The sequence below is a fragment of the Oryzias latipes genome, chromosome 12 (genome assembly GCF_053564925.1).
Source record: "Oryzias latipes strain Hd-rR chromosome 12, Olatipes_Hd-rR_3.1".
Lineage (NCBI taxonomy): Eukaryota > Metazoa > Chordata > Actinopteri > Beloniformes > Adrianichthyidae > Oryzias > Oryzias latipes.
This window is the reverse complement of record NC_136248.1, coordinates 18,303,391-18,315,966: the sequence shown is the minus strand read 5'-3', so window position 1 is coordinate 18,315,966 and position 12,576 is coordinate 18,303,391. Positions and strand designations below refer to the sequence as shown.

General features: G+C 38.5%; 1 protein-coding gene across 1 annotated transcript; it reads left to right on the top strand.

Moving 5' to 3' along the window:
- The first annotated feature begins 1,571 nt into the window (after nucleotides 1–1,571).
- On the top strand, nucleotides 1,572–6,847 carry LOC101171684 (eosinophil peroxidase). Its single transcript, XM_004074804.5, has 16 exons — nucleotides 1,572–1,710; nucleotides 1,823–1,888; nucleotides 1,968–2,055; nucleotides 2,163–2,338; nucleotides 2,460–2,592; nucleotides 2,817–2,946; nucleotides 3,032–3,238; nucleotides 3,326–3,689; nucleotides 4,373–4,533; nucleotides 4,608–4,866; nucleotides 4,934–5,104; nucleotides 5,184–5,421; nucleotides 5,562–5,773; nucleotides 5,897–5,928; nucleotides 6,188–6,298; nucleotides 6,494–6,847. The coding sequence occupies exons 2-16, from the start codon at nucleotides 1,825–1,827 to the stop codon at nucleotides 6,500–6,502; spliced, it is 2,355 nt and encodes a 784-aa protein (XP_004074852.1). The 5' UTR covers nucleotides 1,572–1,710; nucleotides 1,823–1,824; the 3' UTR covers nucleotides 6,503–6,847.
- Nucleotides 6,848–12,576: the final 5,729 nt, after the last annotated feature.

The following is a 12,576-nucleotide window of genomic DNA, read 5'->3' as shown; positions in this document are numbered from 1 at the left end:
AATATTAACCTTATGTTAATTCCGTTTGTCTCAAATGTAAAATTACATTAAGGAATTGGAGATCTAAAGACACTGTCAACTTGTTGACCAAACAATGTGGCCTTCGCATTCCTGTTGTTTGATCTTGCAGATGAAAACTGTTTTGGGAACTCATATCAAGAGACCTTGTGGTAGAGTGTCCACCCTAAGACTGGAAGAGCACAAGTTCAAATCCATAGCCAGGTCAAAGACTAAAAATGGGACCCAATCCCTTCCTGCTTGACACGCATTAAGGAGTTGGATTGGGGGTGTTCATAAACCAATGGGACTTTAACTTTAATCCCAGTTCAAAATTCAACATTGATTTGATTTCTGTTTTTCATTTGATTCACAGTGCAATCATATTTGAAAAATTCACACTCAAAAAAAGGCTTTTTAGTTGTCAATGAATAATTTTTTATTTCTTTTATTTTAAAATTCTCAGTGGTTAGCACTCGCGCATCACAGTGAGGAGGCCTTGGTTCTAATAACAGCTGAGCCCTTTTTGTGTGGAGTTTGGGTGTTCTCCCTGTGCATGTGTGGGCACTCCAGCTTCCTCCCATTCCTCAAAAACACGCTTCATGCTTCAAGTTATTGGTGTCTCTATAAATTGCCCATAGGTGTGTGTATGATTGTGTGACATGCAACACGGGGCGCCAACCCATCTTTACCCAGCTGGGTTGGGTCCTGGTGCCCTGTGATTCTGGAGATAGATGGGTGGAAAATCCCAACCAAATATTTTAAAACAGTACTTTTCAATTCCATATTTGTACATGTTTTTAAATATATATATATATATCAGTGCAGTCAAACAGTGGTGTGATCAGCTTCCTATTTCCAAATTATTTCTCAAGCCCTTCATTTTAAGTGTTGAAACACTGAAAGCTTCTGGCCACAGTGTGGCAACACTTGCAATCAGTGAACAAAAAACGGTTTTGTTTGTTTTAAAACAGGGTTGAAATCTTTAGATTAGTATAGTATGAGAGCTTTTGAAGTAAATCGTCAGGATGTACAATATCAGGATACATGAATATGAATAGGGAGGTTGCTGGTGTGAACTGGTCCCCAAAATATCGTTTCCCCACTCCATTAACAAGCTTGATTTTAACTTTGCATCTTATTTATAAATTATTTTATGCTTTATTATGTTGTGTGTGTAAGGGTGATTTGTTGGGATTCTATGTTTAACTATTTTTGTGTGTGAAGGCCTTTGTTTTTAAATAGATAAATGTATTTACTGGCTAAAGCATATTGTGTTAACTGAGTACAAAAATAGCTTTTTAAGCTAAACTTTACTTTAATTTAATTTGATATTAATTTTATTTTATTTGATTTAAATGCACAAATTCCTGTAATAGTGAATCAAAATGTTATAAAATGCACTAAATAAAAAAGAAAACAAAATGTCTTTGTGTTAAAACATTCTTTATCTCTACATTATTGTTGTTTACCATGCATACTTGCACGTCCATGACAGATTTTCAAAAGGAACAATACTTGTGAAATTTTAGATCTAGTTGAAAGCCTTTAACCAATAGCCTCTCCTGCCTTACAGAGAAATCAAAGCAGCACACTTTATCTGCTGAACCAAAAGGGTGAGGCCTTCTCTCCATCTATAAAAGGGCAGCAACCACAGCAGAAGCAGCTCCACACAGACTCCAGACCTCAGACAGCTTCTCATCAGGGTGACAGGTACAAGATTCCCTTTATTCCTCAATGCTTTGATAATTCTGTTACAACTTTAGATGAATAATACATTTGAAGTTTTTTGACTCAACTCATTTTAATTTATTGCTTGCCTTAGAGATGCTTCTTCCTGTCCTTCTTCTCCTGGGCGTGAGCCTGGCAGACTCTCATTTCAAACATAAAGGTAGTGTCTCGTCTTTGATTACATATTTACTTACTTTTACTTTTTATCCAAAGATTTTTTTAACAAAATCATTTTGCAGGGGAGTATCCAGGCACCCCTTTCCTCCAACAATGTTTCAAGGAAGCTAAAACGATAGTGGATGATGCATACAAGTACTCCAGAGAAGAGTAAGTTTTTATAAAAGTAGAGTATGCTTTATCGGTTTAGATTCTAACACTTTTGTTTTATTTATTGCAATTTTATTATTAAAGGAATGTGACTTATTGTGATGCAGGAGCTTAAAGAGAGTTCGTACAGATGTGGTGAAGCCTCATGATGCTCTTCGACTCATGAAGCAGCCTCGTGGTGACACTCGCTCAGCTGTCAGGTCTGCTGACTACATGGAGCAGACTCTTCGTCTGCTCCGCGAGAGGGTGCACCGAGTGTACAGGCGCTCCCTCAATGCAACAGGTCTCACCTTCAGAATCAACTCAAAGTGTTGCTTTTTTATCCTCAGTAAAGCATTTAAAAGCCTCAAATTTTCATAAAATTCTCAAGCTAAACCCTGACAAGTTTTTTTTTCTTTTCTTAGATTTGCTCAGTCCAGAAGATCTTGAGAAACTGGCTAAGCTGACTGGATGTGAAGCTCGGGTCAGACTTCCACAGTGCCAGATCTTACAAAACATAAACAAGTACCGGACAGCCACCAGCATCTGCAACAACCTGTAAGACAGAGTTTACTTTTAAACTTTTGAAACTTCTTTTAAAACCATTTATAGCCAGCTAAGCCAAAATAGAATGCGTAAGAAATACAAAAGTTATACTTCTTCTGATCCGTTAAGTTTTTAAAGGAAGCACTTGTAACAATTACTTAAGCCAAAGAGCAACAATTTGGTCACTTCTGCAGGATTTCTTAAGCAGCATTTCTCAACAAAGAGTCTGTTTGCAGAAATAATCCTCGACTTGGTGCCTCCAACACCCCCTTCACCCGCTGGCTGCCCGCTGAGTACGACGACGGCATCTCCCAACCCAAAGGATGGAACAGGAACAGAACATTCAACAATTTCCTGCTCCCACTGGTGCGACTCCTTTGGATGTTCTCAAACACGCACACTCTGAGTTGATTTTGAATTAATGTCAAGATGTTGCATTTTTTTTCTTTAGGTGCGACAAGTGTCCAATAACATCCTGAGTACCACCGATGCAGGCGTGGTCAATGACACAGAGTACACTCACATGGTCACTTTGTTTGGCCAGTGGAACGACCACGACCTCACCTTCACTCCGTTCTCCCCCAGCATCCGCTCCTTCAGCAACGGGTTGAACTGCGATGAGAGTTGCGAGCAGTCTGAGCCGTGCACCCCCATCCCCGTTAGTGTCAATGGTCAAATTCAAATGGAAGTTTTTTTAAACTTAATTTTTATATTTCTTATACTTTTTTTCTTTTTCTACTATTAGATCCCTCCTGGTGACCCCCGCCTGCCCTCCCGCCCGGACAGCTGCATCCCCGCCTTCAGATCTGCCCCCGTTTGTGGAACAGGGTACTCTGCCTACAACTTTGGAGGAGAGCCCAACAAGAGGGAGCAGATCAACGCACTCACAGCCTTCCTGGACTTGGGACAGGTGTATGGATCTGAGGAGAAACTGGCCCTGTTCCTCCGTAACCTCAGCAGCGATGCTGGTCTGATGCGAGTCAACACAGAGTTCAGAGACAACGGCAGAGAACTGCTGCCCTTCCACCCCATGCAGGTGCAGATGTGCGCCACTCGCAGAAGAATCACTAATGACACCAACGCCAAAGAAGTGCCGTGTTTTATTGCAGGTCAGTCATTTTGTTGTCATGTTTTTGTATTTAAACTGAAAAACACTCTGAATCAGAAAAATGGCCATTTTTTTCAATCAATAAGCGTTCTTCTTTTTTTAATCCTTTCTTTCTATCGAGTTTCTAAGAAATGTTTTTTTGTAATAATTTTACATCTTGAGCATTAAATAAATTGCAAAACTTGTCTTCCGAAGCATGAGGTCACACACTTTGCAGCTGCAAAATAATGTGTTAAATTTGGGAAAGACCTGAAAATATAAGAACTGTTATGAAGTCCGGAGACCTGCCCACAACTCAGAGAGGGAATTTCTAATGAACTCCTGTTGCTCTGCAGAACCTACGTCGTGGAAAACAACGTCTGTTTTTTGTTTTGGGGGGGGGGGGGGGGGGGGGGGGGTTTAAAATGGGTTCATCATAATTAAATTTCCACTAGGAACGCTTGGAGTTGGGACTTTACTTGCTGATTAACTAAAACAAACAAAAAATTTTGTAGAGTGAGTGAATTTAAGTTAATAAAAAAGAACAAAAAAAACCCAACAAATTTACGTTTGATAAAATGATTGTTAACAGCTCTCCTGGGGAGACAAGAAGGAACTACATTTTGTAGTCATAGAAGCTTAAAATGTATTTAGTGAATATACTTTTAGCAAATAAAGATTACTTCCTGTTTGATAACTCTGAAGGTGATGGCCGTGTGGACGAGAACATCGCTCTGACATCCATTCACACACTGTTTGTGCGAGAACACAACCGCCTTGCTCGGGGGCTGAAGAACCTGAACCCACACTGGGACAGTGAGACGCTCTACCAGGAGGCCCGCAAGATCATGGGAGCTTACACACAGGTAGGAGCACCAAACCTACATTAAAAGTTTATCAGGGCGTGCATCTTTTGGTAACATTTCTTATCTTGTCGTAGACATTTGTGTTCAGAGACTACCTGCCTCATATCGTGGGCGATGACGCGATGAGGAACCAGCTCGGCCGATACCCAGGCTACAATCCTAACATTGACCCCAGCATCGCAAACGTCTTTGCAACAGCAGCTTACCGCTTTGCTCACTTGGCAATCCAACCAGTGCTGTCAAGACTGGATGCCAACAACAACGAGCATCCCCAGTTCCCCAGTGTGCCCTTATATGAGGCCTTCTTCACCCCCTGGAGAGTGGTCTTTGAGGGTGAGTACTAAAAGACAAAAGCATGAAGGTAGTGGGTTATTGTAGACTTACGAACTTGCTCTTCCAGGTGGAATTGACCCTCTGCTGCGGGGTCTGATTATCCGGCCAGCCAAACTGAACACCCAGGACCACATGTTGGTGAATGCTTTGAGGGAGAGGTTGTTCCAGTTCGTGCAGCACCTGGCTCTGGATCTCGGTTCTCTAAACATGCAGCGATCTCGGGATCATGGCATACCTGGTGCATACCCAACATTTCAGACTCATCCTCAAGTTTCATTCCCTTTAAATTTGCCTTTTCCATTATTTTTTCTTCACAGGCTACAATGCATGGCGCAGGTTCTGCGGTCTGTCTCAGCCCCAGAACCAGGCACAGCTAGCACAAGTTCTGGGCAACAATGATCTTGCTCGCAGACTCCTGGAGCTCTATGGGACGCCTGATAACATTGATATCTGGCTTGGAGGTGTGGCAGAGCCCTTCGTGCGCGGTGGTCGAGTGGGGCCCCTGTTTGCCTGCCTGATTGCAACCCAGTTCCAGAGGATCCGCCAGGGGGACAGGTCAGTGTGGGTTTGGACTCACAGTGGTTAACATTTCTGCAAGAAGACGAAAACATTTTTGACAACGATGGGGGCTATATCTTTAATAGACCAACACTTTGTTAACCAAAGTTGTTTTATTTTTATGTTTTCCCTATCAGGTTGTGGTACGAGAAACCAGGCGTTTTTACCCCAAGCCAGAGAGCTGCTTTGCGTTCGGTCAGCATGTCTAGAATTATCTGTGATAATACCGGCATTGCAGCCGTCCCTATGGATGCCTACAGAATCGTCTCAAGTTCTAATCGCCTGGTCCGATGCTCATCCATCGCTGGCCTAAACCTAGCAGCCTGGAGGGAGAGGCCTGCTGACTCAGGTCAGTCAACAGAAGACTTTCCACAGTTGTAGCATTTTTCAACATGCATGTGAATCTAACATGTTTACTTTCCTTCTCTCTGGTTTTAACCCTGTTCTTCATGTGTGGGGTTATGTCTTGCAGATGAAAGTAACTTGAAAACCAATCAAGGAGAGGTCAGTTTTAGCAACCAAATATTAAGATTGATCTTACAAAAGCATGTTTAACCTCTATGTTTAACCTCTAGCATTCACATTAATGGACTGCATTGTAGATGACATTATTACAGAAGTTATTTCTTCTTAAATGGGGCCCTGTGACTACGTGTGTCGAGCGTTAGCTCAAATATTAGCTCGGGTCTTAAGAGGTTAATATCTAAAATGATCTGTTATTCATTTTTTTTTAAATCATTTTTGCATCTGATTGATTGTTCAGAACACAAACAGGCTGGATGTAAGTGAGGTGAATGAGATGGACCCTCAGGACTATGAGCGTCCTCAAGGACCCCAAAAACTCCCCGAACCTCTGATCCCCCTTGACAAAGAGGTAATCTAAACTATAAATTCCACACAGCTGCTTTTTTTTTGTAAAATAATGAAACAATTTCATTGTATTGTTAGATCTGGTTTTAAATGCATTTAAAATTAAGAGTAGGTTAAGTAAATTTAAAGTGTTCAAAGTGAACTTTAATTTTTATAAAGTAAACACAAACTTTTTTTAAGACAAGTTGTTTTTCTTCAGATCCTGTAGGACCCTCTGCTGTCAGAAACCCCTCAGGAGAACCATCAGTGCTGGAAAGCCACCGTCTGCTCTCTATTTCTTTCTGGGTGGATCTAACCTGTTCAAATAAACAATTCCTGCAAAGTTCCTGTCTTTAGGGCAGGCCTCATTGACTCACATTGGTTCATAAATGGGATTTATTTCATTATAACTTTCACCTTTCCAGACACATTTTGGACTTTTAGTTGAAAATTTAAGGAACTTTTCATTCCAAACTCAGCTGAGACATAAAGGTTTCTATGAAGAATATCAACTGTTCTAAACTTCAACCTCACTCTAATCTTCAAACAAACTATATAAAGTCCTCCCATTTAATTTTTTCAAATGTCTTTGTGTTGTTTTACATTTTTGACTGATGAACCTCCCACAGACAAACCAAACTATTATGTTATATTATAGAGAATATCCCTGTTTAGTAGGTTACAGGTTTTAATTATGCTACGGCCAAAATAACTTTATTTTTTCCATCCTGTTTTGATTAGCCTATGCTTATGGTTGCCGGTAAAAGTATTTTATCATCCAATACTATGTGGAAATTTGCAGTAAAGGTTTCCAACGTTTTGCTTCTTTTGTTATTTTAGTGTTGTCTTCAGGACTCACTGTTGACTAAATAAAAATAATTAAAAAATAGGATTTGTTATACATTTTTCAATTAATTTTTAGAAAGTAATTTAAAAGTAAGAGAAGTCACACATATAATGAGGTAAAATAATTGTTGAATTTATCCAGTAATATCATCTTTAATAAAACCAAAGTCAAAAAACATTAAAAGCTTTAATGTTAAATCAAAAGTGAATGTTAGTTTTTGCTCACTGCAAGAATCCTTTTTCTGTTACAAAAGCATTTTTTAGGAAACATGAAGCACAAATCAATAATACTTGACTTTTTTTATTTAAAGCATGGTCATACCTCCCAACATACAGCAGAACTGCAGACTAAAATTCATTTACTGAAAGAAACATTTACCTCAAAAAGATTTCGGTTAAATAGACCTGCTGAACCTCTTACTCCAAACCAAATAAGAAAATTTGAAGTAAAGGGTGGCACACCTCTTGGGAGTCTGGAAAGAATTTTAAAGCAAATTATAAAAAAATGGAAAAAAAATTGAATTTTGATTTTTCTTTTCTTTTTTTGTAATCTGCCTCAATACACAATAAGATTTTGTGAATAAAAGTTGGACCATGCCAAGAAAACCAATGAAAGAGAACATTTCACAGAAGGAGGCTGCCTGTGGGGTCTAAACCACAATCTCTCTGGCCTATAGTGAATAAAGCTTAAAACCTGAAATGCAATTGATAGCATGTGTCCAGTAGATGGAGCCCAATGTTCCCACAGCAAAAAACGGACAAATGTCACAGTTAGGAACAATATTTCTCTCCTTGATATATTTAAGCAGAGAAATAGTTGTGTTTATGGGGGCACAACGATATAAATAGATGCATGTTTGTTTCTGCCAGAGGTGATCTTAGTGAGGAGCTTAAACATTACATTTGGATTTTTGTTAGATCTCTTCCATCTAGCAGAAGTAGAGACCCACACACCTGACTGGTTTGCTGGTTTCCCGCCCACATGACTTGCATGGATTTATGGTAAAGAGGTTGGCAAGGGAGAGACATGAAAACTTCTAAACAAGAAAGAGGGTCGATAAAATCGAACTCAAGACCTTCTTGCTGAAACCAAATTAGGAACTAAGCTTTTGACTAACTCGTTTTAATTGGACGTTGCATTAAATAAAAATGAATGTTTCATTTTTATCTTGCTCACAAATGTCTGTTAATCTGAGCAAAGCTAACTTAACTAATAGTTTAGGTTTTTGAATCATGTGACCCACTGAATCCAATCTTTACACATAAACACATTAAACAAAACCTTCAGAAAGTCATGTATTCGTGAAGTAAAGCCTTTTTTTTTGTACCAAAGACATCTGGTTACCCCCCTACAAACAATGGATTTCCAGTCTGGAGTGCTACCTCTCTGCTGAATTGAGGTTTGTTAGTTCATGTCAGAGCTCGCAGAGAATAAGTCCATACAAACGCAGACTTAGTCTCTTTACAGTTGTTGGTCTAAGCTGGTGTTTGTGGCTGGTTATGAGAAAACAGAAAATTACGTTTTATTTCCTAAGGAGCCATAATCCCAGTGTTTCCATGTGTGTCTTTCTAACCATGGAGTTCTAATATTTTGAATATTGGATTGTTTTATTTTTCTTATGGGATAAAATGACACATTTAATGTTTAAACACGAGCCTCAATTTTTTAGCATTAAAGTATTAAAAATGTGAAAAGTAAATTATTGAAATAGTTTGTGTTTATTATTGTGTTAATGCAAATATCTTTCTGTAATTTTACCAAAAGACACATGTAAATAGATAAAGGCCAAGAAATTGCGAACCAGCGTAAAATTGTCCGAGCTGAGCCCTGATCAAAGGCCCCTCCTCCTTTTCTTGGTTGCATACACTGTATGTGCAGTGTGCCACGTAGTCCACCAGACTATTTGTGTGTGAGAGAGTTCAAGTTAGTGGTTGATTCAACAGTAACTGGAAACCAACATTTATTCAAAAGAAAAAAGAGAAAAGAAAATTCAATGGTCTGTTTTATTTACAAAACAAACACTTTTCCAAGTATAGAGGAGTGCAGAAGTGTAAATATTTCCAATCTAGTGAGCTTTTTTTTAAGCATATGTTAAGTTTAAAACAAACCAGAACTGTTTATTTGTTCATACGATGGCTCAGTTAAACCAAACGGTGAACAAAGGCAGTTCTTATTTTTGCCCAAATTGTTGAACATTAAAAATGTGGGGTTTTTTTATATTAAAGCACTTGATTTTAGGTTGTGATTTTTTTTCCCTCATCGACGTGTCTCATGCAGGAGACTCAGTTGTTGTGTCCCTCCTTATTTTGCATCACAGACCGGTATTTACTCAAATTCCTTGAGCTCATCTGAGTGCCCAGAAAGTTATGGAACAGGGATGTATTCCAGCGACGTGGACAAAAAAAAAAAAATAGGCTAATGCATTGCAGATGTGTTTCTGGAGCTTGAGCAGGAACATTGTAAGAAAGAAAAAAAAGCTAAACTTTTTAGTAAGTTTAATGAATTAGAAGGAAAAGGCACCAGTGAGCAGGAACAGCTGGTTCTGAGGGTCTGTCTGGAGTTGCAGGGCAGAGAAAGGAGGTGAGGCAGGAACTCCAGCACATAGTTTTCTGTCTCTGGAGGAACCATTAGTAAGCAGAATTTAAAATCCTCAAAGCAAGACTGTAAAATTTCGGTATGGAAACTACCAACCATGAAGTAGCTTCTTTTAGACAAAACAGGAAAGAGTTTTAGGAGCAGTGGCTGGACTTTTTGTGACTCTGGAAAGATTTTTTGTCTCAAGTCTCAAAGTTTAATTGTCTAGTTTTGACTTTTCTTCTTTAATCCTGAGGATTAGGGCTCAGCTTCGCAGTTTGCCTGGATCATACAGCGTTTCTTCTGTCAGTCTCTGCTGATATTGTGAATCTCTGAAAAACCCATGCATCTTTCCAGGGGAGGGTTGTTGTGTTTGGCTCTAATTTGCCCTGAGGCGCTGCAAATAAAATCCTTGTAAGGTGATGTTCGCCCTCCAAGAAAAATACAAATGGGCTTAACTGTAATTTAGAGCACAATTCATCTATTTTTAACCTGCTTTTAACAGAAACAGGTCACAGACTATGGAGTATTTTTAGAGTGTTTCATGTTTTTCCTTTAAGACTTTTTGTCGTCACAAGAGCCACTCAGTCATTTTATATTAGAGCTCAATATTCTTGTGCTTTAAAAACTTTGTGTTCAGAGGTTAAAGCAAAGTTAACATGAGTCGCATTTCTCATGCACTCAACATTAAAATGACAATTTGAATCTGTGGATTCATACTGATCAACAGGATGAAACAGTGTGCTCCAGGTCAGGAAATAAAAGACTTGTGGTGGAAGAGATGATGGATGTACGGATTAAATGGAATGACAAAATGATTCAATGCGAATCCTCTGGAAAATCTATTAAGCACTTGATCAGTATGATGTTTCAGTGTGATATTGAAATCCCATAAATCTGTGAGAATCTATTAAAAGGGAACATAAACAGATGATAAAAAACTGAAGTCAACTGTGAAAAATTAATGACAAATGATATATAACTACAGCTTTAATTTTGGAAACTTTTGTATTAAAACACAAACATGGTTTTTACTGATAGGCTATGCAAACATGATGGATAGAAACCCTCAAATAGAAAGATAAAAACTCTATCTTAATATTTATTTGATGAAAGATTGTGCAGATAGTGCAGGTCTTGACCTTTCTTACATATTTTTTAAATTTGTAAATGTCATGTTTTGTTTGTGACCCTCAGAAAATTCTAACTAAAGGCTTGATAGTATGTAAAAGTAATTTTTAGAAGATCTTTTAGAAGGGCTTTTCTATATTGTTATATGTTAAAGACCTCTAAAAGCATTTTATACTACAGCACATATTCTGAGCAGGTAACAGAATTGAAGGCAAAATCACCAAAGCTGGACTAATCTGTTTAAAATTATATAACATTCCCTTCTTCAGACAAACAGTGGCTCAAAGTAGTCAAAAATGTTTGTTATTTAATGTAAAGTTGAATGATCTCCTTGTTCTGGTTTGGAGGTGCCAAGAGATGTTTGATCTTGCTAACCCTAACCCTGTAAAAGCCCACACATGAAGCACAATGATGATCAGACTATTGAATCAGGTTTTTGTGTTGAAAGTGAAAGAACACAGCCTGGAACTGCCTCATCATCAAAGCCTCCAAACATCTGGCTGCTCCACTGCTGTCATGCTCCCTTTTATCTGAGCAGGTACAAGGCCACAAAACGAAAAAAACACATCTGGAACAAAATGTTTCAATGTGCTTCTGAAGGGACATTCAGTTTTAAACGTTTAATTGAATGAGTCACTTCAGGCTTTTGGTGCACAACAGGAAACATGCTCTTTCTTCAGGAATCTCATGTTGCCTGTGTTAGCGACAAAGTCAGAGAAGCCAGACTGAGATGGTTTGGACATGTTCAGAGGAGGGATAGTGGATATATTGGTAGAAGGATGTTGGAGATGAAGCTGCCTGGCAGGAGGGCAAGAGGACGGCCAAAGAGGAGATACATGGATGTCTTAACAGAGGACATGAAGTTGGCTAATGTTAGGGTAGAAGATGTCCATGATAGAGTGAGGTGGAAAAGGATGATTCGCTGTGGCGACCCCTGATGGGAAAAGCCGAAAGAGAAAGAAGATAATGATTTGATTCCATTTTTGTAATATTCAGCTAGGAATGCTTTAGTGCATTTTAATCAAATCTGTGGACCTATTTCAGTCAAAGATTGCACCGTGAATGTTTTAGATCAAGAAAACAAGTACTGATGAAAAATTTAAAAAAAGATTTCGATTTCTCTCCTGAATGTAAAACAATGAATTTTCTGTCACATATTTTGACAAAAAACAGGGTTTGGTTTCTTTTATGAGTAAAAATCAAGATATTATGCACATTTTGTCAGTGCTTTCTGTGGTTGCTTCATCAGGTTTCATAATTAACCAGACAAAAGGGAGTGTTATAAAGGAAATAGAGTAAAATCAATATTTTAGCTAAATGCTTTAAAATTCCTTAAGTTTAGTTACTTGAATTAAAAAAGTTTCCATTTCATAGTTAATTTCTCATCATGTGCAAAACATGTGAAAAAAAGAAAAGAGAAAAAGAAAAAAAAGAAAAAACACATCCGCTAGCTTTTCAGTCATTGTGGGGTAAGAACCCACAAAATCCTTCAGACTTTGGGCTGTGGTTTAGCAGCTCTTTTCCTGCAGTCTTCTGTGTAGATGCTAAGAAATTTCTGGTTTTCTGGACAGAGGAAAACGAAAACCTTATATTAAGCTTCCCAACCTATGCATTATGTGATTTGGCTGGACTGCAGTTTCTCACTTTGATTCATCTGCATGAGAGCACTGGGTCAGACATTTCCCAACACAGATTTATCACATACTATTTTACCTTAGAGAGGGAGAAATTAGTATTAATGACCTTAAGAT